This window comes from Phacochoerus africanus, chromosome 3 (assembly GCF_016906955.1).
Source record: "Phacochoerus africanus isolate WHEZ1 chromosome 3, ROS_Pafr_v1, whole genome shotgun sequence".
Lineage (NCBI taxonomy): Eukaryota > Metazoa > Chordata > Mammalia > Artiodactyla > Suidae > Phacochoerus > Phacochoerus africanus.
Genome location: NC_062546.1, coordinates 178,411,548 through 178,438,460, shown reverse-complemented (window position 1 = coordinate 178,438,460; position 26,913 = coordinate 178,411,548). Strand labels below are relative to the sequence as shown.

At 36.5% G+C, this 26,913-nt stretch overlaps 2 protein-coding genes across 2 annotated transcripts in view; one reads left to right on the top strand and one right to left on the bottom strand.

The window, feature by feature from the left end:
* The window catches only part of KANSL1L (KAT8 regulatory NSL complex subunit 1 like), a 184,618-nt gene that overhangs the window by 41,985 nt on the left and 115,720 nt on the right, over positions 1 to 26,913 (top strand). The window contains exon 3 of the mRNA XM_047773390.1: positions 4,660 to 4,801. Coding sequence (XP_047629346.1) covers positions 4,660 to 4,801 — 142 coding nt within the window. The remainder of the gene's footprint in view (positions 1 to 4,659; positions 4,802 to 26,913) is intronic.
* LOC125123500 (transmembrane protein 106C-like) lies at positions 12,286 to 13,352 on the bottom strand. Its single transcript, XM_047773391.1, is given in 2 exon segments — positions 12,286 to 13,134; positions 13,136 to 13,352. Coding segments are annotated over 2 exon segments (753 nt in total). The 5' UTR covers positions 13,277 to 13,352; the 3' UTR covers positions 12,286 to 12,522.

Here is a 26,913-nt window from a genome sequence, read left to right as displayed (position 1 = left end):
TAAAAAGAATGAAGTAGAACAGTAAGTAATTTAATAACCTGTTGGGAAATTTTATCACTCCTTAAAGAAGACTATAAAATCTAGAAATTAAAAAATATCATATCACAGTATCTATAATAAATATGGATGTATATTTACATATATAAACATATATGTATTATAATAAACACTAGAAATGCAAAAGGAGGAGGAGAAAAATCAGAAATGACAGAGATGATGAGATTTGTTGGCAAAGACTTTAAAATATCTAAAATATTGTAAATATACTCAGGGCATTAAAAGGAAAACATACACTAATGAGAGAAATTGAAGATACAATAACCATTGAACTTTCAGGGGAAAAATACAAACTCTGAAATAAAAATTGTTGCTTCAGCTTAACAAGAAACTAGACATTAAGTAGATGTGGTCAATAAAATTTAACATACAGAAACATAAATTATCCAAATTGAAGCTTATGGAGCAAAAAGAAAATGAACTGAATATTAGTGACATGTAACTGGAGTTCTAGATTTAAAACGGAGACAGAAATATTAGGAGGGATAATTACCAGAATTTTTGCCAGATTTGCTGAAAATCAAAACTACAGATCTAGGAATCTACATCAATCTTAAACAAAATGACAAACATAACCACACCAAAGTGTAGTGTTGTCAAATCACGAAGTTCTAGTGATAAAAAGAAAATCTTAAAAACAGTGAGAGGAGGGAAAAAATACCATTTTATATGAGAGAAAAAAAAAATCATTGCTGACTTCTCATCAGAAAGTAAGCAAGCCAGAAAACAATGGGATGACATATTCAAAGTGCTGAAAGGAAAAAAAAAAAAAGCCAAATTCAAATTATTTTTAAAAACAAAATAACATTTCCAAATAAGCAAAATGAGTGAATTTTCTGTCAGTATGTCTGTACTATAAGAAATCTTAAAATGATCTAAAGGCTGATAGAAAAAGAGCGAGTGAAAACTCAGATCTATACAAAGAAAAGAAGTCGTAAGAAATGGCAAATATGTATATCTGAAATATGTAGAAATTAAAGTGTACATTTCTAAAGAATGAATGGATCAAAGAAGAATCATGAGACAATCTATAAAGTGGTGGTCTGTGATCAGTTTAACGTACTCAACAGAGATGTAGGGAGTCCATGTTCTTAGTGGCTTGAAAGGCCAGGCTTATATGCCAACTTGGGAGTCTAAACACGCTGGGTATGCCTCACATTCTTTTGACTTTGTTGTTGCATCAGCTGTGTTGTAATTGGTTACACTCTGCATTATATAAGCCATTACATCACAGGTTGTATAAATTGTTTACATGAAACATGTTTTGACTTTGGGGTATAACAGGTATTACTCTCCTTTGAATGAGATAACCATATACTTATCTGTATACATGTTTACAACCATAATTTTTTTTTAGACATATTTTCAAGCAAGAGAACATTTTTGGTTGAAAAGATTGGTTACCACTTTTAAGCATAGCTAACAGATTTTATTCACATCTATTAAAATGTAGGATAAAGTATCCTTTACAGAAAATTCATTTCATATATCACAAAGCCCCAGCATTACTTAGTTTATTTAAATTTAATCTGATATTACTTTCTATGTTAGTATAATTTAATGCCATGTATGAACATAAAAAATGATTTTTGTAAACTTAGTTTCAGTATCAGAGTATTTTTATTAGAAGTATAATAACATGAACTCCATAAATGCTTCTTTTTCTTGATTATATTTTTCCACGAGCTAATAATCAGTTTGATAACCAAGCAGAATTGAATGTGATAGGGAAATTTTCTGACGGGAACAAAATTTAATGAAAGAATGTTTAAGATCATCTTTGATTTCCCCATGCTTGCTCCCACACCGTACTTCTGCAAGTCCTATCAACTTTAAAATAAACCTTGAATCCATCCTCTTTATCTTCATCTCTCTCTTTTTTTATTTTCCACCCCATTTCCAGTCCAGGCCATTTTTATATTTTATTTAGTATTTTAGTCAGAATAAGGTCTAGCATAACAAATTAACTTCCTAATCTCAGTAGTTTAACACAGCAAAACTTTACTGTGGTTTATGTAAACTCCAGTGTGGTTTGAGCTGTGATCCTTTTCCATCTTGTAGCTAGACTATTTGCACAAGTAGCTTTGAAGAAAGGTCAGCAGAAATGAGCTTTTCTGCTCATAGCCCATTGGTCAGAACTAGTCACATGGCTCCAACCCAAGTGCAGTGAAGGCTGGGAAATGTAAGATAGCACAGGAAATATTTAGAGATCACAATGATCTGTACCATACTCAGATTATTACAGTTGTCTCCTAATTGGTTTCCTTATTTATTCTCATGTCCCATTATGTAGTTAGACTGCTCCAAAAAATTTTTTTTTGTTACTATTTTGCCAGTAACTTCCTTTTTGCATAAAATCCAACACTTAGCCTTTACCTGTGCAGCTGTTACATGCTGTGGCTCTAATTTCATGATTGGAAAGTTAGTGTTAGTATATATTTTCTATGAGTAGTGTATTTTTAATGGACATTTTTTATTTCATCTATATTTATGAAAATGTGATTTAAAATAGTGTCACATTTATAAAATCACAATAATAACTATAAACTGAATAATAATACCCAGAGAAATCCTAATTTAGGCGACAGTTTCTGTAGTTACATTGTGTGGTTAGAATCTGGGGAAAAAAAGCCTTTTAGGAATACTGATATAATGTAAAATACATTATAATGAATGGATTATATGTAGTAAAGTTACAATAATCCTGTTTCTCTGACAACAAATGACCTCTTAGAATAAATGTGTTCTTTGGCTCTTTTTTTTGGTGGCGACTGGAGATACTTTATTTATTTTGACTTTTTTTGCCCAGTGTGGGGACACATTCCTTTATTTTTTTTTTCTGGCTAGTGTTTATATGAAATATATTTTATTATAGTTAAATGTGTAAAAGTAAAGTGTACTTTTTTTTAGCAGTTTTAGGTTTACAGCAAAAGTGAGCAGAAAGTACAGAGTTCCCACCTGCCCCCTGTCTCTACACAGATACAATTTTTCCTACTACTAATATACTGCACAAAGGTGATGTGTTTATCACAATCTGTGAATTTACATGACACCTCACTATCACTCAAAGTCCGTGGTTTACATTTTAGTTCACTTTGGTGGTGTGAATTCTGTGGGTTTTGATAATAAATGCAGCTTTAAACAAGTTTTTCATGAAGTTTGTGTTTTCCCATTAAGTAGTTATTGCCCTTCAGTTGTACTTTCAATTTCTTCAGTTACTCCTTCAGTTTCTTCCTTGGCAATCTGAAATTCCTAATTGATTATTCCAGACACATATGTACACACACACACTCTTTCTCTCTCACCCACTCACTCCGAGTGAATGTTTTCTAGTTGGAGTGGGTGGAATATTTTCATAAAGTAATTAATTTGTAATCTCACAAACTGGGGGTTAGATCAGTGTTCTTGCTAAGATGTCGAGGAGCTAAGGTTCAACCCTTATTTTTAAATATGAAAGAGGCTTTATGTAAATTCTTTGTCATCTCTGAGCTGTCACTCCTGGAAATCAAGTTTTTTTTTTTTTTCTTGTCTTTTGTCTTTTTTGTTGTTGTTGTTGCTGTTGCTATTTCTTGGGCCGCTCCCGCGGCATATGGAGGTTCCCAGGCTAGGGGTTGAATCGGAGCTGTAGCCACCGGCCTACGCCAGAGCCACAGCAACGCGGGATCCGAGCCGCGTCTGCAACCTACACCACAGCTCACGGCAACGCCGGATCGTCAACCCACTGAGCAAGGGCAGGGACCGAACCGCAACCTCATGGTTCCTAGTCGGATTGCTAACCACTGTGCCACGAGGGGAACTCCTGGAAATCAAGTTTTTAACAAGCTGTTTATCTTAATAGACATCTCAAGACATATTTGACATGCCTATTTGAAATGTAGCAGAGCATTCATGTTTTTTATAATTTTTAACATTAAAAAATTGATTCCTGTTTTAGGAAATGAAAATTACGTGTAGTAAAATTGAATACTCTATATTTTGTTGTTGTTGTTGTTTTTGCTTTTTATGGCGGCACCCACGGCATGTGGAGGTTCCCAGGCTAGACGTCCAATCAGAGCCACAGCCCTCAGCCTATGGCACAGCCACAGCAACGTCAGATCTCAGCCGAGTCTGTGACCTTCACCACAGCTCACGACAACGCTGGATCCTTAACCCACTGATCAAGGTCAGGGATGGAACCTACTCTATATTTTTTTACGTGGATTTAGGTCTAGTGCAGTTCAAATGACTTGTCCTATACTTGACATCTCCTTAATATAAAAGGCTCACTGCACAGTTTTTACATTGTGTTGGTATTGTCATCCCTGTTTCTTCTTGCCTGGCCCATTCCTATTTCAGCCCTTGAACATTAATGAAGTTTTAAATAGCAAGGAGCTTATCCTACTACTAGATACACAATATTGAATAAAAAACAGGTGTTTGTGGGATAGAAAGGTAAGGAAATCAAATCTTGATAAGTTGATACACCATTCTTCTTTCATGTAGTTAGATGTTTTATAAAGGAATTTGGGATTGTATGACAGGAGTCAAGGAAGTTATGAAGCAGTTTCTCTTAAAACTTGATTATCTTTGTGCTTTGACTAACAGTGTTTATCTTGTTCACAGTAACTGTAGTACTGAATGGAAGTGGCTTGTAGACAGAGCAAGAGTTGGCAGCCGATGGACATGGCTTCAAGCCCAGATTTCAGAACTAGAGTATAAAATCCAACAACTAACAGATGTTCACAGGCAGATTCGTGCCTCCAAGGTATTGTTTTTATTATTCTTTTATTTAAAAAGATTAGTAGTTTTAGCTTCTCCTTACCTCTTCCCACAAAATAATTGTTATTGGGCTTTATAAAAATGTAGTTTATGTTAAGATTTTTGATATACTCTGTAAGTTGAGGCTGTCTTTTGTAATTTATCATGATCATTTTATCATATTGAGCAGTTAAAAACTTCTTTATTGAATTCCAGTTAATAGGAATGTTATACATTTTTTATAAACCGCTGCTTTGTTGGCATTTATATGTGTATGAGAAATTCTGAGTAGATTTCATTGGAATTTTTTAGAGTTTTGTTTGTTTTAAGAAAAATTATAAACGTATACAAAGTTTTAGAAAGCATGAAAAGAAAATCATGGACTTGTAAAATAGACTTGTGGCTGCCTGATGGGAGAGGGAGGGGGTGGGAGGGATCGGGAGCTTGGGGTTATCAGACACAGCTTAGAATAGATTTACAATGCTGAGTAGCATTGAGAACTATGTGTAGATACTCATGTTGCAACAGAACAAAGGGTGGGGAAAAAAAATGTATACATGTAAGGATAACTTGATCCCCTTGCTGTACAGTGGGGAAAAAAAAAAAAAAGTTCTAGAAAGCAATGTAATGCACACATATGTATCCACGCCTAGATTTATCAAATGTTAAATTTTTGCTATTTTGGGTTTTATTTTTAGAATAATAAATTATTAGCTTATAATTGAAGTACTTGTATAGTCCTTCCTGATCCCATTTCCTTTCCATATTTTTTGATAGTTATTATTTTTATGTATATTCTATACTGTTGGCACATAGATGTTTATCTACAAATAAACTTTGTTTTTCCATGCTTTTAAGTCTATATAAGTGATATACTATGAACTCTTGCCCTTGTTTTTTGTCTCAGCATTATTTTTATATATGTGTATGCTTCCTGTATGATGTTTAATTGTATGAATGGATTGGAATTGTATAAATCAATGGTTGTTTATCTCTTTTGTTTTCTATTGATAGATATACACAGTGTTACAGTTTCTATGCCAGTAAAAACAATACTTCAGTGATTGTCTTGTATGTGTTTTTTGGTGAAACTGTGGAGAGCTTTTCTTGGGTATATGCCTAAAAGTAGAAATGCTGGATTTTAGGCATGACTGTCATCAACTTTCCTATGGTTACTTATGTGACTGGACAATCATTATTCCCATTGGCATTGAATAAGAGTTCCTGGTTTCCTGCATCCCTGTAAACATTTTATATTTTTTGGTCCCTTAATTTTTGCAGTATAATGGGAGTGAAATATTATTTTATTGCTATTCCAATTTAATTGTTCCTGAATATAGGGAGATTGGGCCTTCATGTAATTGACCATCACCTTTTGAATTAAAACTTATCTTTTTTACTCTTTATTTGAAGGTGTGGAGTAGTGGTGGTTAGATACTATTCTTGGTTAGCTATAAATATTATAAATTTCTCATATGGTAGCTTGTCTTTTCAGTTTTTTTGGTGAATCCACTTTTGAACAGAGATTTTATTTAAAAAAATTTTTATTATAGTTGATTTACAATGTTCTGTCAATTTTTGCTGTATAGCAAAGTGACCCGGTTTATATACATGTACACATTCTTTTTCTCATATTATCTTCTATCATTTTCTATCACAAGTGACTGGATATACTTCCCTGTGCTATACAGCAGGACCGCCTTGCTTTTCCATTCTAAATGTAACAGTTTGCATCTACTAGCCCAAAACTCCCAATCCATCCTACTCCCTCCTCCTCCCCTTTGGCAACCACAAGTCTGAACAGGGATTTTAATTTCAATGCAATTATATGGATTAATGTTTTTCTCTATGGATTATATCTTTCTGTGTCTTAAGAACTCTTACCCCTGGTGTTTATTTCTGTATTCGTTGTGAGGCAATAACTAACTTTCTCTTTTCCATGTGGTTAGTCGTTCCAGCACATCTCTATGAATTATAGTGGTTTATACTTACCTTCTGGTTTAAAGTAACACTTTTATCATATATTGAGTTTTCATAAATGTATAAATCTGTTATGGGGCTTACTAATCTATATATCTATCTTGATTGTAGCATTTTATAAGTTTGCTTTTAATACAAAAATTACCCAGGTATAATTTTTCAAAAAATTTTAAGAACTTTGTGTCTGATTTATCCTAGAGTAAAATTTTGGGTTTATTTTCTTCCTTTATCTCTCTGTTTTCTAATGCATTATTTTTTGCTCTTTTATTTTTTCCTTCATTTTACTGAGTTGCTATATTGTTGCTGATGTTTTAGTTTCTTGACCTTTAAGCTCTCTTTTTTAGGAGTTCCCACTGTGGCTTAGTGGGTTAAGAACCCAACATAATGCTCAAAAGGATGCAGGTTCGATCCCTGGCCTCGTTCAATGGGTTAAGGATCATGTGTTGTGGCAACTTGTGGCATAGGTCACAAATGTGGCTTGGATCCAGCATTACTAAGGCTGTGGTGTAGGATGGCAGCTGCAGCTCCCGATTTAACCCTTAGCCTGGAAAAAACTCTTTTTTAAAGTAATAATACATTTTTATAAACACATTTTCTATGTCAGTACACGTGTGTGTGTATATAATCTGGCATATATAGACTAGTTTATATACATACTTTTTGTACAATATACCCTTGTAGTTTATTTTGTACACAGTAGTTTGTATCTCTCAGTCCTCTATCCCTGTCTTGGCCTCCTCTTCCCTGTCCCTATTGGTAACCGTTAGTTTGTTTTCTATATTAATGAATCTGTTTCTTTTTTGTTATATTCACAGCCTGTTTTACTTTTTAGCTGCTGGATATAAGTGATATACATCTTTCTCTGTCTGACTTATTTCTCTTAACATAACATCTTCCAAGTCTATGCACATTGTTGTAGACGGCAAAATTTTATCCTTTCTAAATGGCTGAGTAGTATTTCATTGTGTATTTGTGTGTGTATATGTGTCATATCTTTTTTATCCATTCATCTGTTGATGGACACTAAGTTTGCTTTTGTATCTTGACAATTATAAATATGAGAAACCTCCATACTTTTTTCCACAGTGGCTATACCAATTCACACTCCCACCAATGGTGTATGAGGACTTCCTTTTTCTCCATACCCTTGCCAGCTTTTGTTATTTGTGGTCTTTTTGATGATAGCCATTCTGGCAGGTTTGAAGTGATATCTCATTATGGTTTTAATTTCTCTGATAATTAAAGATTAAAAATTTTTTTTCATGTGCTTTTGGCCACATGTATGTCTTCTTTGGAAAAATGTCTATTTAGGTTCATTCTTTGGTTGGGTTTTTTTTGTTTTGTTTTTTTTGCTATTGACTTGTATGAGCTGTTTATAAACTTTTGATATTAACCCCTTATTGATGATCATATCATTGGCAAATATTTTCTCCATTCAGAAGGTTCTCCTTTCATTGTATCAGTGGTTTCCTTTGCTGTACAAAAAGCTTTTAGGGTTAATTAGGCCCCATTTGTTTATTTTTGTTTTATTTCTTTTGCTGTTGGTACAGTTCTAAAAAGATATTGCTGCAATTTATGTCAAAGAGTGTTCTGCCTGTGTTTCTTCTAGGAGTTTTATGATTTTTGGTCTTACATATAGGTCTTTGTTGCATTTTGAGTTTATTTTTGTATATGATGTTGGAGAATGTACTAATTTCATTCTTTTGCATATAGCTATCCAGTTTTCCCTAGTACCACTTACTAAAGAGACTGTCTATTCTCCATTGTAAATTTTTGTCTTTGTTACAGAGTAATTGACCTTAAGTGCCTGTGTTTATTTTTGGGCTTTTTATTCTGTTCCACTGATCTGTGTGTCTAGTTTTGTACCAATACCATACTGACTTGATTACTATAGCTTTGTGGTGTAGTCTGTTCTGAAGCAGGAAGTATGATTCCTCTAGATCTGTTCTTCTTTTTCAAGATTATTTTGGCTATTTGGGATCTTTTTGTTTCCATAAAAATTTTTAAGTTTTTTTTATTCTAGTTCTGTGAAAAATGCCCTTGGTATTTTGATAGGATTGCATTGACTCTGTAGATTGCCTTGAATAATATGGTCATTTTAGCAATATTAATTCTTTTAATGAACATGGTATATCTTTCCATCTGCTTGTATTGTCTTCAGTTTCTTTCATCAGTGTCTTTTCGTTTTCCAAATACATCTTCTACCTCCTTAGATAGATTTAGTCCTAGGTATTTTATCCTTTTTGATGTGATTAAAATTGGGATTAAAAATTTTTTTAATTGAATAATTAAATTTTTTTGGCCATACTACCTCACAACATATGGAAGTTCCAGGTCAGGGATTGAATCTGGGCCACAGCAATGACTGCTGAATCCTTAACTTCTAGGCCACCAGGGAACTCCTCTTTTCAATTAAAAAATTTACTATGGGATTATTTTTTTTAAATTTCTTTTTCTGGGAGTTCCTGTTGTGGCTCAGTGGTTAACGAATCCAACTAGGAACCATGAGGTTGTGGGTTCGATCCCTGGCCTTGCTCAGTGGGTTAAGGATCTGGCATTGCCCTGAGCTGTGGTGTAGGTTGCAGATGCGGCTTGGATCCTGCACTGCTGTGGCTGTGGCATGGGCTAGCAGCTACAGCTCTGATTAGACTCCTGTCCTGGGAACCTCCATATGCCGTGGGAAGAAGCCCTAGAAAAGGCAAAAAGACAAAAATAAAATAAAATAAAATTTCTTTTTCTGATAGTTTGTTTTTGGTTTATGGACATGCAACAGATTTCTGTATATTAGTTTTGTATCTTGCATCTTAACCAAATTCATTGATGAGCTCTAGTAGTTTTTTTGGTGGCATCTTTAGGATTTTTTTAGTATCATGTCAAGTGAAGACAGTGATGATTATAATATTATTTCTTCCTTCCAGTTTGGATTCCTTTTTTTTTTTTTTTTTTTTTGCCTGCTTGCTGTGGCTGTGTTTTCTCTTACCATGTTGAATAAAAGTGGTGAGAGTGGCCATCTTTGTCTTTGTACCTGATCTTAGAGGCAGTGATTTCAGCTTTTGACCACTGAGTATGAGTGTGATGGGCTTGTCATATATGGTCTTTATTATGTTTAGGTATGTTCCCTCTATGTCCACTTTATGGTACCATAAATGGATATTGAATTTTGTCAAAAGCTTTTTCCGTATCTTCTGAGATGACATTTGGTTTTTATCCTTCAGTTTGTTAATATGGTATATCACATTGATTGACTTGCAAATACTGAAAATTCTTTTATCCCTGAGAAAAATTCTATTTTATCACAGTGCATGATCCTTTTAATGTATCATTGGATTTGTTTTGCTAATATTTTATTGAGGATTTTTCATCTATATTCATCAGTGATATTGGCCTATAACTTTCTTTTTTTAATGGTGTTTTTGTCTGGTTTTGGTATCAGGGTGATGCTGGCTGACTTCATAGAATGAGTGTTTTTGTTTGTTTGTTTGTTTGTTTTTTAGGGCTGCACCTGTGGCATATGGAAGTTCCCAAGTTAGGGAGCTGTAGCAACACCGGATCTGAGCCACGTCTTCAACCTACGCCACAGCTCACAGCAACGCTGGATCCTTAACCCACTGAGCGAGGCCAGGGATTAAACCTGCATCCTCATGGATTCTAGTCATGTTCTTAACCCACTGAGCCACAATAGGAATTCCCATAGAATGAGTTTTGAAGTTCTTTCCTATACAGTTTTTGGAATGCTTTGAGAGGGATAGGTATTAACTCTTCTCTGAAGGTTTGGTAGAATTCGCCTGTGAAGCCATCTGGTCTTGGACTTTTGTTTGTTGTGAGTATTTTTTTTTTATCATTACTGATTAAATTTCACTGCTTATAGTTGATTGGTCTATTCATATTTTCTGTTTCTTCCTGGTTCCTTCTTAGGAGATTTTACCTTTCCAAGAATTTATCCATTTCTCCTAGGTTGTCCATTTTATTGGCATATAGTTGCTTATTGTAATCTCTTATGATCCTTTGTATTTCTGTGGTGTTGGTTGTAACTTCTTTTTCATTTCTGGAATGAAATGGGCCCTCACTCATCTTGTCTTGATGAAGCTGGTTAACAGTTTATCAATTTTGTTTATCTTTTTCAGATAACCAGCTCCTAGTTTCATCGATGTTTTCTATTGTATGTTTAGTCTCTATTTCATTTACTTCTACTCTGATCTTTATGATTTCTTTCCTTCTACCTGGGTTTTGTTTATTCTTTTTCCATCATTTATTGCCTAGCTATAGTTTTGTGTAGCTGCATAAACTTCGCTCTTAGAACTCCTCTTGCTGCATCCCTTAGATTTTGGGTCATTGTGTTTTTATTTTTATTTGTTTCCAGATTTTTTTTGATTTGCTATTTGATTTCTTTAGTGATCCATTGGTTATTTAGTTTCATATTGTTTAGCCTCCACCTGTTTGTATTTTTTGCCATTTTTTTCAATTTTTAAAAATTTTATTAGAGTATAGTTGTTTTTAAATGTTGTGTTGATTTCTGCTGTACAGTGGAATGATTCAATTATTCATATATACATATCCATTCTTTTTCAGATTCTCTTCCCATATAGGTTATCATAGAATACTGAATAGAGTTCCTTGTACTATGCAGCAGGTCCCCAGTGACCATCCATTCTTATACAACAGTATGCATGTGCCATTCCCAATCTCCCAATACATCTCTCTCCCCCACTTTTCCCCTTTGGTAATCATAAGTTTCTTTTCTTTTCTATTTTTTTTGTTTTTCAGAGTTGCATCTGTGACATATGGAAGGTCTCAGGCTAGGGGTTGAATTGGAGCAATAGCTGCTGGCCTATAGCCACAGTAGTGCCAGATCTGAGCTGCGTCTGTGACCTACATCACGGCTCACAGCAATGCTGGATTTCTTTACCACTGAGCTATGATAGGAACTCCTGTAGGTTTCTTTTTGAAGACTGTGAGTCTGTTGCTTTTTTGTAAATAAGTTCATTTGTATCTTTTTTTATGAATCCATGTAATAAAGTGATATTATATGATATTTGTCTTTCTCTGCCTGACTTACTTCATTTAGTATGATAATCTCTAGGTCCATCCATGTTGCTGCAAATGGCATTCTTTCTTTCTTTCTTTTTTTTTTTTGAATCAAAAGCAGGGTTTATTTTTCTAGCAAATTCACTAATCTATGTTCCAGCCTATTCATGAAGGGTAAATCACACATAGATTCCTCGTATAAACATAGATTCCTCGTATAAACAATTATAACTTTCTATAGGAAAAAAATAAGTTTTTATAAAGTTCCTAGGCATCTGGGAGCAGATCAAACATTTTCACATATTGAATGGTCTGTGCTTTCTTCTTTTATGTATTCAAATGTTCCTTTCCTGCTGCCTCTTCTGTGATGAGGCCCTGACAGTCCTATTTCCATGTCACTAGTAACCTAGAATCATGGTATGATTTGAATTTATAATGCCCCGAGAACAGCTGAAAAGATCTCAATTAAACTCTTCAAACCTTTGAGTGCCTACTATTTGCTGGGCACATGCTAGGCACTAGGCAGTGATCCTGCTGGTTCTGAGAAGTGTACACTGTGCTACAGAAAGGAGTTTTCCTCCCAAGTGGCAGGAGGGTGTTTTCTGGGGACTGAGAAAACCATTTTCTCCCCCAGCTCCACCACCTGGGGTAGGTATGGAGCTCAGGCCCAGGCGCTGCTGTCTCTTCTGACAGGTGCTGCCATGGAAAAACCAAGGCCAGTTTCTAAATAGCCATGGAATTGGCTCCACAATCCACATAGTGATGTGTCTCCAAGGAGCTCTGGATCATGTGGCCAATGTAGGAAATCTTCACTGAAGTCCGCATGAAGACCACTATGTTGTGCACCAGGATGTCGGGTAATGTGCAGAAGAAATACATATAGGAAAATGGTCCTCCCATCTCAGCCTTTGCAGTAAAATTCACCAGGTGTGCACTCTGTGGTGGAATGAGGGAGACGTTAGTGGTCATGTGTGACTTGACCATGGTGTTCATGTACTGAACCTGGCAGGATAGACTGGTCACCGCCACTGGATAGAAGTTGGAGTTTCTGATTTTCAGGGTGGCCAGGATGGGGAGGATTACAAGGGATTCCTGCTTATTAAACATTACTTTCACCACTCTGATGCCATCATCATCCATGAGGACCGAATGTAGAAATATGAAGAAAACCATCAAACCAGATGCTAGGAGACAGAGCAGGACAGACAAGAGGACATATTGCTTAGTTCTCTGAGGACACAATCTCTGATCACTGTGTGGGCTCAAAGCCACTGACTCATTTACTTGCTCTGTTGGAATGTAGCCTGTCCCCTGGCAAGTGAGACAGTTGATGCCTATCTCTCCCGGTGAACTCCACATATGGGAACTGAGCAATGGCTTCTTCCTGCTCCCCTTTGGCCAGCAAGTCCTCTCTGTCATCTGCTTTCCTTTGCTTGAAGGAAGGGGGGTGAGCAGAAGCAGAATGCTGGGACCCCATGGCCGGGATGTGCCACTTGTGTCATGTCCTGCCTCTTAGGTCTTCAGAGCTGCCTCACATTATTTCACTCTTTTTTATGGCTGAGTAATATTCCATTGTATATATGTAACACATCTTCTTTATCCATTCCTCTGTAATGGACATTTATGTTGGGGTGCATGTATTTTTTCAAATTATGGTATTCTCTGGATATATACCAGGAGTGGGATTGTTGGATCATGTGGTCCTTCTATTTTTAGTTTCTCACGGAACCTCCATAATGATTTCCATAGTGGTTCTACCAATTTACCTTCCCACCAACAGTGTAGGAGAGTTCCTTTATCTCTACTCCCTTTCCAGCATTGATTGATTGTGGACTTTTTGATGTTGGCAATTTTGGCCAGTGTGAGGTTGAATTTGCATGTATCTAATAATTAGAAATATTGAGCATATTATCATGGTTTTTTTGGCCATGTATCTTCTTTGGAGAAGTGTTTATTTAGTTCATCCCTTTTTTTTTCCTTTTTTTGGCTGCCCATAGCATATGGAGTTCCAAGGCCAGGGATCAGATCTGAGCTGCAGTTGCAACCTGTTTTCAACCTGTTTTCAAATACAGTCTGTGGATTGTATTTTCATTCTGTTTATGGTTTCCTTTGCTGTGAAAAAGCTTTTAAGTTTAATTAAGTCCCATTTATTTATTTTTGCTTTATTTTTATTACTCTAGGAGGTGGATCCAAAAAGATAATGCTGTGGGTTATGTCAAAGAGTAATCAGCCTATATTTTCTTCTAGGAATTTTATGGTTTCTGATCTTACATTTGGATCTTTAATCCATTTTGAGTGTATTTTTTTGTATGGTGTTGGAGAGTCTTCTAATTTCATTCTTTTATGTGTAGCACTCTCATTTCTCTAGCACCACTTATTGAAGAGGGTTTTTGGCCACTGTATATTCTTGCTGCTTCTGTTGTAGATTAATTGACCATAGGTATATGGGTTTATTTGGGGCTTTATATATTGTTCTGTTGATCTATATTTCTGTTTTTGTGCCAGTTCTATACACGGTTTTGATTACTGTAGCTTTGTAGTATAGTCTGGAGTCTGATTCAAGGTTGCTTTGACTATTCAGGGTTTTTTATGTTTTCATGGAAATTTAAAAATTTTTTGTTCTAGTTCTGTGAAAAATATCATTGGTAGTTTGATGGGGGTTGCACTGAATCTGTAGATTGCCTTGAGTATTATAGTCATTTCTACAGTATTTATTCTTCCAAACCAACAACATGGTATATATTTCCATTTGTGTCATCAATGATTTCTTTCATTAGCATCTTATAGTCTTCAGAGTACAGGTTTTTTGACTCTTTTGGTAAATTTAGTCCTAGGTATTTTATTCCTTTTGATATGATAGTAAATGGGATTGTTTCCTTAACTTCTGTTTCTGATCTTCATTGTTATTGTATTCAAATGAAAGAGCTTTCTGTATTAATTTTGTATCCTGCAACTTCACCAAATTCAATGATGAACTCTAGTAGTTTTCTGTTAGCATCTTTAGGATTTTCTTTGTATAGTATCATGCCATCTGCAAACAGCAGCAGTTTTTTCTTTGTTGTTCTTGTTTTGTCTGCCCCATGGCATATGGAGTTCCTGGGCCAGGGATCAGATCTGATCCATAGTCCGGCAATGCTGGATCCTTTAACCCACTGTGTCACGCCAGGAATCGAACCCGAATCCTGGAGCTGCGGAGACCCCACTGATCCCATTGAGCCACAGTGGGAACTACAAACAGTGCCAGTGTTACTTCTTCTTTTCCAATTTGGATTCCTTTTATTTCATTTTCTCCTCTGACTGGCATGACTCAGACTTCCAAAACTATGTTGAATAAAAGTGTCTCAAGTGGATATCCTAGTCTTGTTCCTCATCTTAGCAGAAATTCAGCTTTTCACCATTTAGAAAAACGTTAGCTGTGTATTTGTCATGTATGACCTTTACTGTGTTGAGGTAGGTTCTCTGCTCCATTTCTGGAGGCTTTTTTTAAAGTCATAAATGGGTGTTGAATTTTGTGTAAAGCTTTTTTGCCTCTGTTGAGGATCATATGGTTTTTATTCTTCAACTAATTAATGTAGTGAATCACACTGATTGATTTACAGATACTGAAAAATCCTTGCATCCTTGCGAAAAGTCCCACTTGATCATGGTGCATGATCCTTTTAATGTATTGCTGGATTCAGTTTGCTAGTATTTTGTTTTCTCCTTTCCTTTTTTTTTTTCTTTCTTTTTAGGGCCACACTTGCAGCATATGGAAGTTCTCAGGCAAGGGGTTGAATCAGAGCTACAGCTGCCAACCTGTGCCACAGCCATAGCAACGTGGGATCCAAGCCACCTCTGCGACCTATACCACAGCTCACAGAAACACCGAATCACTGACTCACTGAGCAAGGCCAGGGACTGAACCTGATTCCCCATGTATACTAGTTAGATTCATTTCTGCTGCGGCACAATGGGAACTCCCCAGTTTGCTAGTATTTTGTTGAGGATTTTTGCCTCTGTGTTCGTCAGTGATATTGTCCTGGAATTTTCTTTTTTTGTGGTATCTTTGGCTGGTTTTGATATTTGGTGATGGTGGCCTCATAGAATGTGTCTTCCTCTGCAGTTTTTTGGAAGAGTTTCAGAAGGCTAGGTGTTAACTCTTCTCAATTTTTGGTAGACTTCATCTGTGAAGCTCTCTGGTCCTGGCTTTTTTCTTTTATTTTTTTTCAGAATTTTATTATATTTTTTATGTTTTAGAATGATTTTTATTTTCAATTATAGCTGGTTTACCGTGTTCTGTTAATTTTCTACTGTACAGCAAGGTGACTCAGTCAAAAATACATTCTTTTTTCTCACATTATCCTCCATCATGCTCCATCATAAGAGACTAGATATAGTTTCCAGTACTATACAGTGTGATCTCATTGCTTATCCATTCCAAATGCAAGAGTTTACATCTTTTAACCCCAAATTCCCAGTCCATCCCACTCCCTCCCCCTCCTGCTTGGCAACCACAAGTCTGTTCTCCATGTCCATGATTTTCTTTTCTGTGGACAGGTTCATTTGTTCCATATATTAGATTCCAGATGTAAGTGATATCATATGGCATTTGTCTTCTCTTTCTGACTGACTTCACTTAGTATGAGAGTCTGTAGTTCCATCCATGTTGCTGCACATGGCATTATTTTGTTTGTTTTTATGGCTGAGTAGTATTCCATTGTATATATATACCACATCTTCTTAATCCATTCATCTGTTGATGGACAATTAGGTTGTTTCCATGTCTTGGCTATTGTGGGGGTGTGTGTCTTTTTCAAGGAAAGTTTTGTCTGGATAGATGCCCAAGAGTGGGATTGCTGGGTCATATGGTAGTTCTATGTATAGTTTTCTAAGGTACCTCCATACTGTTTTCCATAGTGGTTGTATCAATTTACATTCCCACCAACAGTGCAGAAGGGTTCCCTTTTCTCCACCCTCTCCAGCATTTATTATTTATTTTGTGTGTGTGTGTGTGTGTATTTTCTAGGGCTGCACCCATGGCATATGGAGGTTGCCAGGCTAGGGGACCAATCAGAGCTGTAGCTGCCGGCCTACGCCAGAGCCACAGCAATGCGGGATCCGAGCCATGTCTGTAACCTACACTACAGCTCATGGCAACGACGGATCCTTAACCTACTGAGCGAGGCCAGGATTGAACCCGCAACCTCATGGTTCCTAGTCAGATTCGGTAACCACTGAGCCATGACGGGAACTCCTCAGCATTTGTTATTTTTGGACTTGTTAATAATGCCCATTCTGACAGGTGTGAGGTGGTACCTCATAGGTTTGATTTGCATTTCTCTAATAATCAGTGAGATTGAGCATTTTTTCATGTGCTTGTTGGCTGTCTGTATATCTTCTTTGGAGAAATGTCTATTCAGGTTTTTTGCCCATTTTTCACTTGGGTTGTTGCCTTTTTTGCTGTTGAGTTATATGAGTTGTTTGTATATTTTAGAGATTAAACCCTTGTCATTTGCATTGTTTGAAACTATTTTCTCCCATTCTGTAAATTGTGGTTTTTTTTGTTTGTTTGTTTTAAGGTTTCCCTTGCTGTGCAAAAGCTTGTCTGTTTGATTAGGTCCCATTGGTTTATGTTTGCTTTTATTTCTGTTGCTTAAGGAGACTCACCTGAGAAAACATTTGTATGGTTGATATCAGAGAACAAATGTTTTGCCTATGTTCTCTTCTAGGAGTTTGATGGTGTGTTGTCTTATATTTAAGTCTTTAAGCCATTTTGAGTTTATTTTTGAGCATGGTGTGAGGGTGTGTTCCAGTTTCATTGATTTACATGTGACTGTCCAGTTTTCCCAGTGCCATTTGCTTGAAAGACTGTCTTTTTCTCATTTTATGTTCTTGCCTCCTTTGTCAAAGATTAATTGACCATAGGTGTCTGGGTTTATTTCTGAGTTCTCTATTCTGTTCCATTGATCTGTATGTCTGTTTTGGTACCAGTACCAGAGTGTCTTGATTACTGTGGCTCTGTAAAATTGCCTGCAGTCTGGGAGAGTTATGCCTCCTGCTCGGTTTTTATTCCTCAGGATTGATTTGGCAACTCTGGGTCTTTTGTGGTTCCCTGTAAATTTTTGGATTGTTTGTTCTAGTTTTGTGAAAAATGTCATGGGTAATTTGATAGGGATTACCTTGAATCTGTAGATTGCTTAGGGTAGTATGGCCATTTTTGCAATATTAATTCTTCCATTCCAGTAGCATGGACTATCTTTCCATTTTTTTGAATCCTCTTTAATTTCGTTGATGAATGTCTCAGAGTTCTCAGCATATAAGTCTTTCACCTCCTTGGTCAGGTTTATTCCCAGGTATTTGATTTTTTTAAATACAATTTTTAAAGGTATTATTTATTTCTGTATTCCTTTTCTAATGTTTCATTGTTAGTGTACAGAAATGTGACTGATTTCTGAATGTTGATCTTATATCCTGCTACTTTGCTGAATTTGTTGATCAGTTCAAGTAATTTTTGGGTTGAGTCCTTAGGGTTTTCTATGTATAGAATCATGTTATCTGCATACAGTGACAGTGTTTTCTCTTCCTATTTGGATACCTTTTATTTCTTTTGTTTGTCTGATTGCTTTGGCTAGGACTTGCAATACTATGTTGAATAACAGGAGTGAGAGTGGGTATCCTTGTCTTGTTGCAGATTTTAGTGGGAAGGCTTTCAGCTTTTCTCCATTGAGTATTATATTTGTGTGGGTTTGTCATAAATGGCTGTTATTATGTTAAGGTATATTCCCTCTCTACCCATTTTGGTAAGAGTTTTTTTTCATGAATGGATGTTGGACTTTTTCAAATGCCTTTTTGCATCTATTGAGATGGTCATGTGGTTTTTGACTTTTGTTAATGTGGTGTGTGACATTGATTGATTTGCATGTGTTAAACCATCCTTGTGAACCTGGGATGAATCCCACCTGGTCTGGTGAATGATCTTTTTGATATGTTGTTGGATTCGGTTGGCTAAAATTTTGTTGAGAATTTTTGTGTTTACATTCATCAAAGATATTGGCCAATAGTTTTCTTTTTTGGTGGTATCTTTGTCTGATTTTGGAATTAAGGTGATTGTGGCATCATAGAATATCTTTGGGAGTGTTCCTTCTTATTTACCCTTTTGTAAAAGTTTAAGGAGGATGGGTACAAGTTCCTCTTTGTATGTTTGGTAGAATTCACCTGTGAAGCCATCTGGTCCTGGACTTTTATTTGTAGGGAGTGTTTTTATGACATATTCAATTTCATTTCTAGTGATTGGCCTGTTCAGTTGATCTGTTTCTTCTTGATTCAGTTTTGGCAGGCTGTAAGTCTCTAGAAAGTTGTCCATTTCTTCCAGGTTGTCAAATTTGTTGGCATATAATTGTTCATAGTGTTCTCTTACGGTTTTTTGTATTTCTACGGTATCAGTTGAGATTTCTCCCTGTTCATTTCTTATTGTGTTTATTTGAGTTCTTTCTCTCCTCTTCTTGGTGAGTCTGGCCAGAGGTTTGTCAATTTTGTTTACCTTTTCAAAGAACCACTTCTTGGTTTTATTTATTTTTTTTCCATTGTTTTCTGAATCTCTATTTTATTTATTTTCTCTCTGATCTTTATGATTTCCTTCCTTCTGCTGCTTTAGGTTTTGTTTTTTCTTCTTTTCTAATTCATTTAGGTGGTGGGTTAAGTTGTCAATTTGATATTTTTCTTCTTTTTTTGGTGGAAGCCCTGTATTGCTATGATTTTCCCTCTGTGCACTGCTTTTGCAGTATCCCATACATTTTGACTGGTTGTGTCTTCATTATCATTTGTCTCGAGGTATTTTTTAATTTCCTTCTTTATTTCCTCATTGACCCATTGTTTTTTTAGTAAAATGTTGTTTAGTCTCCATGTGGTTAGTTTTTTCTTATATCTTTTCTTGTGGTTGATTTCTAGTTTCATGTCTTTGTGGTCAAAGAAGGTACTTGAAATAATTTATATACTCTTAAATTTGTTGAGCTTAGCTTTGTGCCCCAGTATGTGATCAATTCTTTAGAATGTTCCATGTGCACTTGAGCAGAATGTGTGTTCTGATTTTATTGGATGTAATGTCCCAAAAATGTAGATTACATCCAACTTTTCTTTTGTGTCATTTAGGATCTATGTTGCCTTAATGATTTTCTGTCTAGAGGATCTGTCCATTGATGTGAGTGGGGTGTTACAGTCTCCTATGATTATTGTATTCCCATCAATTTCTCCTTTTATGTCTTAGTATTTGTTTTATGTATCTGGGTGCTCCTATATTAGGGGCATATATATTGACAATTGTAAAATCCTCTTCTTCAATGGATTCTTTTACCATTAAATAGTATTCTTCTTTGTCTTTCTTTATGGCCTTCATTTTAAAGTCCGTTTTATCTGATATGAATATTGCAACTCCTGCTTTCCTGTCTTGAGCTTTGGCATGAAATATCTTTCCTATCCCCTCACTTTCTATCCATATGTGTCCTTTGCCCTAAGGTGAGTCTCTTGTAGACAGCAAATTGTAGGTTTTTGCTTTTTTTATCCAATCCACCACTCTGTGTCTTTTGATTGGAACATTCAGTCCAGTGACATTTAAGGTAATTTTTGATAGATATCTATTTATTGCCATTTTAAACCTTGTTTTCCATTTGCTTCTATATTTCTCCTTTCTTTTTTTGGTTGGATGATTTCCTTTTATTTTATGCTTGACTACTTTTCTTTTTAGTTTTTGTGAATGTAATGTCTGGTTTTGATTTGTGGTTGCCCTGTTTTTTAAGTATGGTAATCCTCTTCTATATCTGCTGCTTTAGCCTGGTAGTCATATAGGCTCAAACTCATTATTAAAATTAAAAAAGAAAAAAGAATCTGTATTTTCTTACTTTCCTTTCCCACATGCTATGATTTTGAAGTCTTTTTTTTTTAACATCATGTTTGTCCTTTTGCTGTTCCTTTGCTATTTATCATTGCTTTTACAGTATCTTTTTTCTCTTTTATATCCATATGCTGGCTTATTTAACTGATTACTTTCCAGTTGTGGTTTCCTCCATCCTAGTTCTTCTGACTTCTTTTTTTATTTAGAGAAGCCCTTTCAGTATTTCTTTTAGAATGGGTTTAGTATTACTGTACTCATTTAGCTTTTGTTTGTTGGAGAAATTCTTCATTTCCCCTTCTATATTAAATGATATTCTTGCTAGACAGAGTATTCTATGTTGCAAATTTTTTCCTTTCAGAACTTTAAATATATCTTGCCACTCTCTTCTTGCCTGTAGTGTTTCTGTAGAGAAATCACCTGGTAGCCTCATGGGGGTTCCCTTATAATTAATGTTTTGCTTTTCTCCTGCTGCCTTTAGAATCCTCTCTTTATCTAAGTTTTGCTATTTTTGTTATAATATGTCTTGATGTGGGCCTATTTGGGTTCAACTTGTTTGGGGCCCTCTGTGCTTCCTGTATCTTGATATCCATTTCCTTTAGATTTGAAAAGTTTTCAGATGTAATGTCTTCAAATATATTTTCAATCCCCTTTTCTTTTTCTTCTCCTTTTGGAATTCCTGATATGCATATATTGACCCTCTTTATCTTATCCTGTAGGTCTCTTATATTGCTTTCGTGTTTTTTTCATTTGGTTTTCTGTCTGTTGTCCTGACTGAGTTATTTCCATTATTCTATCTTCGAAGTCAGTAATTCATTCCTCTGCATTATTCATTCTGCTCTTTATTGCCTTTAGCTCAGTTTTTATCTCTGCAATTTTTTGTCTTTCTAATTTTTCTGTATTCCTTCTTGTATTTTCTAGTTCCTTTCTAAAGGAATATGCATTACTGTTCATATCCACACTTAATTCCTTGATATTCAGCCTTAACCCCTTTAGTATTTTCACTACCTTTCTTTTGAACTCGGTGTCTGTCAGACTGCAGAGGTCTGTTTTATTGTTTCCTGTTTCAGGTGAATTCCCCTGTTCTTTTAACTGGGAGTGATTCCTGAACTTCTTCTTCTTGCTTATGTTTTTCTTTTTCTGTGAGTTTAGGGAAGCCAACCTGTAGTCTTGGAGGGCTACTTATATGCAAGAGTGCCCGTTCATGTTTTGTGGGGGATTGCTATTTATTTTTGGTGTGGGAAGTGTAAAGATTTGCTGTCTCTTTCTTCAGTGTGAGCAGGCTGTTATCCCCAGGGTGCTGAGTGTGTTTCCAGGGAGAAGGAGGCAATGGGTAGGGCAAGTAGTCAATGCCTGGTGGCTGGACTCTTAACAGCAGCAAGGACCTGCAGGAAGGTGGTGCAGGCTACTCTTAGTTGCAGGGCCCTGGGAAGTGGTGATAAGCCTTAGGCAGATTGGCAAGGTGCCCAGAGCATTTGGCAGTGGCAGCAGCAGAGTCTGAGAGTTCCCAGGGGAGTGAGAGCAACAGTAGGTTGCAGTGCCCTCCTCTGAGGTTTTTGGAACTGCAAGTGGTGCCTGTTCAGGACCCCTAGTGGTAGCAGGGCACACCCACCTCTGGAGTTAGTGATAACTGTGGTGGTTTGCTGCTGCCACCTGCAGACCACGCACGAAGCACCCTGTCCTGCTTGTCCCACGCAGGAGTTGCTGCACCAGCTGATTCTAGTTGTAGGGTCTTGGGAAGGGGCAGTGATCAAGCATCTGGGCCCTACCTAGGGCATTTGCTAGTGGCAGCTGCATGGTAGGTGTGTTCCCAGGGGAGTGAGAACAACCATGTGTGGTGTTTAGTTGCACTACCCTCTTTTTTTTTTTTTTTTGCCAACCCCTGAGGTGACTGTGGCTGCAAGTGGAGCCCAGTCACAGGCCCCCAGTTGTGGCAGGCAATGCCTCCCTCTGCCTCCGAGATGCCACCGCTGTCCATCCCTGCTGCCTGTAGATCACGCAAGAGGCACCACATCACACTTAGCCCCCTGCTGCCCTTAGCCCACCCAGGAGGTATCCAGCTACCTGTCACTTGCATAAGAAGTGCCCAGTTTCCCACAACCTGAGCAAGTGGCTTCTCACCACCCATAGCCTCCACCAGAGGCACTCCAACCTCTGAGAGCTCTCATGTGCTCAGGGAGATTCCTATGGCAGTCCACCCATCCTTTCTCGCCCTCCCCAACAGTGGCACCTTGCTTCTGACTGCGGGCCCAGGCCTTCTCCTGCGTTCCCTCCCTAGCCCATAGCACACCACTCCCCCACCTGTGGCACACTTCTCTTTTGCCTCTCAGGCTGTCCCCACACAGCCTACCCTGGTCCTCTCCCTGGGACTGACCTCTGGAGCCTGAGGCTCAGCTCCCAGCCTTCACCTGAGACTCTCAGGCTGTGGTGTCCAGGGCAGTAGTGCAGATGATCTGTGTGACTTTCACTCTGCTTTGCCCTCCTCAGTCCAGCCACTGCACTTTTCTTGGTGACTTTGAGGTCCTTCTGTCTCTACTGACCTCCTCATCTGTTAGGAATACTAGTCCTGACCTGATTCCTTTTCTTTCTCTCTCTCTCTTTCTTTTGTTCTACCTAGTTATGTCAAGAGTTTCTTGCCCTTTTTGGAGGCTTAACTTCTTCCAGCATTCAGCAAATGTTCCATGTGAGTCATTTTACATGTAGATGTGTTTTTTTTGATGTGTTTGTGGGAGAAGGTAAGCATGATGTCTTACTCCTCTGCTGTCTTGATCTGCCTCTCCAGTCCTGGATTTTTGTCATTGGAAGTTTTTTAATCACAGTTTCACTTTCAGTGATTGTAATGAGTCTTTTCATATTTTCTCCTTCTTCCTGGTTCAGTCTTGGGAAGTTATACCTTTCTAAGAATTTGTCCATTTTTTTTGGTTGACATATAGTTTCTTATAGTAGTCTTTTCTGACCCTTTGTATTTCTATGATGTCAATTTGTAACTTCTCCTTTTTCATTTCTAATTGTATTAATTTGAGCCCTCTTCCTTTTTTTCTTGATGAGTTTGCCTAACGGTTTATCAATTTTTATCTTTTCAAAGAACCAGCTTTTAATTTCATTGATCTTTTCTGTTGTTTTCTTCATTTCTATTTCATTTGTTTCTGTTCTAATCTTTATGACTTCTTTCCTTCTGCCAACTTTGGCTTCTGTTTGCTGTTTTTCCTTGTAGTTGATTTCTTGACTGGTGGGATGTGGTTGGGAGATGTTTGATATGATTTCATTTTGCTTAAATTTACTGAGACCTGTTTTGTGGCCTAGCAAGTGATCTATCCTGGAGAATGTTCCGTGTGTACTTGGTTTTTTTTAATATTATTTTTTATTTTTTAAATGATTATTTTTCCATCATAGCTGGTTTACAGTGTTCTGCCAGTTTTCTACTGTACAAGAGGGAAATATGGGGAGAAGGGGTAAATTGGGAGTTTGGAATTGACATATACACACCACTGCAATTTTCTTTTTTTTTTGAAAGATTGGAATTATCCTTTGAATATTTGATAAAATTTCAAGTGATATTGATAACATCACAATTTGATAAAAGTTAAATTGTGTGGGACATTTTAGTGAGTGGCTTTATTTTTTATTTAAAGAAAAATTTTTTTTTGTCTTTTTACTGTTTCTTGGGCTGCTCCTGTGGCATATGGAGGTTCCCAGGCTAGGGGTCGAATCGGAGCTGTAGCCACCAGCCTACACCAGAGCCACAGCAATACAGGATCTGAGCTGCATGTCTTCGACCTATAGCACAGCTCACGGCAATGCAGGATCCTTAACCCAATGAGCGAGGCCAGGGATCAAACCTGCAACCTCATGGTTCCTAGTCAGATTCGTTAACCACTGAGCCATGACAGGAACTCATTTTTCTAAAAAAATTTTTAATTGTTATTTCCCCAATACAATTTTTTTTCTACTGTACAGCATGGTGACCCAGTTACATATACATGTATACATTCTTTTTTCTCCTGTTATCATGTTCCATCATAAGTGACTAGACATAGTTCTCAGTGTTACACAGCAGGATCTCATTGCTAATCTATTCCAAAAGCAATAGTTTGCATCTGTTAACCCCAAGCTTCCAATCTATTGGCTTTATTTATTTATTTATTTTATTTTATTTTATTTTATTTTAGGGCCACACCCATGGCATATGGAAGTTCCTAGGCTAGGGGTCCAATCGGAAGTGTAGCCACTGGCCTGCACCAGAGCCATAGCAATGCAGGATCCGAGCTGCATCTGGGACCTGCACCACAGCTCATGGCAACGCCGGATCATTAACCCACTGAGCAAGGCCAGGGATCAAACATCCTCATGGATGCTAATTGGATTCGCTAACCACTGAGCCATAACAGGGACTCTGAGGCAGGTTCATAAAATGTACATTTGGAGTTATTTCAGTAGAAATGGCAGTTAAGGATGTACTATTATATTGTAGCAATTATTTAATAGAATTTATTCATCTCTCTTTCCTTCTTTGTTTTCTACCCTTCCTCCTCCTCTTCTTCATTCTTTCCTTTCACACAGTTATTAGGTGCCTAATATGTGTTTAGGATATAAAGTGATAAACAAAACTTACAGAATTATTACATTTTTTAGGGATTTTAGTCTAATGGGGGAAATTAAGAAAATGATTACAGAAATAAATATTGTTTTAATTCCTAGCAGGAGAAATTTAAGGTAAGTTTTCCTTAGCCTAAAGATATAGTTTCCCCAAATTATAGGCTGTTTGTTTGGAACTTGTATATTTTTGCATAGAAGCAATAATATAAGGAGTTCTCATGCAATCCTATGAAGTCCTATTTAATCTACATGTTGCTAAATATCTCTTTCTAACTTGTTTTTGTGAGAGATTATTTTCAATATGGTGAAACTGTGGACATAATAAAGATAATAATGTAAGGTTGATGGTGAATGGTCTGAAAAGAAAAAGCTGAGAAGGGAAGGAAGTAGAGTCCATGAATCACATAGTTAGCCTATCCCACCTAAGATCTTCATATGAATAAAGTTTTAAACTCTATCATGAGTTTATATTCTGGTAGGGGAGATAGACTACGTAAATAGTTAATGGCAGCATAAAGTATATGTGCAGTGATACATGTTTTTAATAAGAAATAGATGTGGCGTTGAGAGAATACTTAACTCCTGACTTCAGGGATTAGCAGGTCAGAGAATACATCAGTAAAGAGATGATGCTTCACTATGACTTTGCAGGATAAATAGTAGTTTGCTTAATGAACTTATGGGACTGGAAAAGGGATTCCTTAAAGGTTTGAAGGCACACTTGATCTGTTTTAGGAATGACCAATTAGTATGGTATTCAAAGGAGCAGAAAGTATGAGTTATGAACAGATGGAGAGGACGCTAGGAAGTCATGAATATTGTTTAATTGTAAAATTTGGTGGTGATGTCTATAGAAAGGTGGATAGAAGGATAGATATGATTATTTTCTTGAAAGATATATTGTCACAAATATTTCTTAAACCCAGTAGAGTTCTAAGAATAAGTCAAGTTTAAATCAATTTGGAAATTTCCAAGAAAGTGGGTTCCTAGTTGAATTGGTAACTAAGTTTTATGTTTGAATCTAGACATTTTGATTCATTTTGCTTTGACTTGAGAAAGGGTATTTTAATATTCTCTGTTTTCTAAGCAGTGTTTTATACTTATTTAAACATTTTTTTTGCTTGATTATATGCTTATATAACATCTATTTGTTATAAATTACTTTAAGGAAATAAATATAAACTTTCCCATAATAATTTATATGGCCTTACATTTTTCTTGGTTCTAACTAGATGTATATCTGGCCCTTTGTTCCCTAAGAATCAGATTATGTTTGCTTTATGGAAAATGTCACTTTAATTATGGTATTTAAATATAGTATTTCTTTATTTTGGTAGTTTATCCTTATATTTCTTAGGAATTAAGATGTCTAATTGCTTATTTATGTGCAGTTCAGTTATTATACTGAATTGGTAAAATAGCACTTTTTTCCTCTTCTACATTCTTGAATTATTGTATTTTAAAAATTGAGAAGAGTGATTTAATGCTTTTTTTTTTTTTTGCCTTTTAGGGCTGCACTTGTGGCATATGGATATTCCCAGGCTAGGGGTCAAATAGGAGCTTGCACTGGCTGGCCTATGCCACAGCCACAGCAACACCAGATCCAAGCCATGTTTGCAACCCACACTGCAGCTCACGGCAACACTGGATCCTTA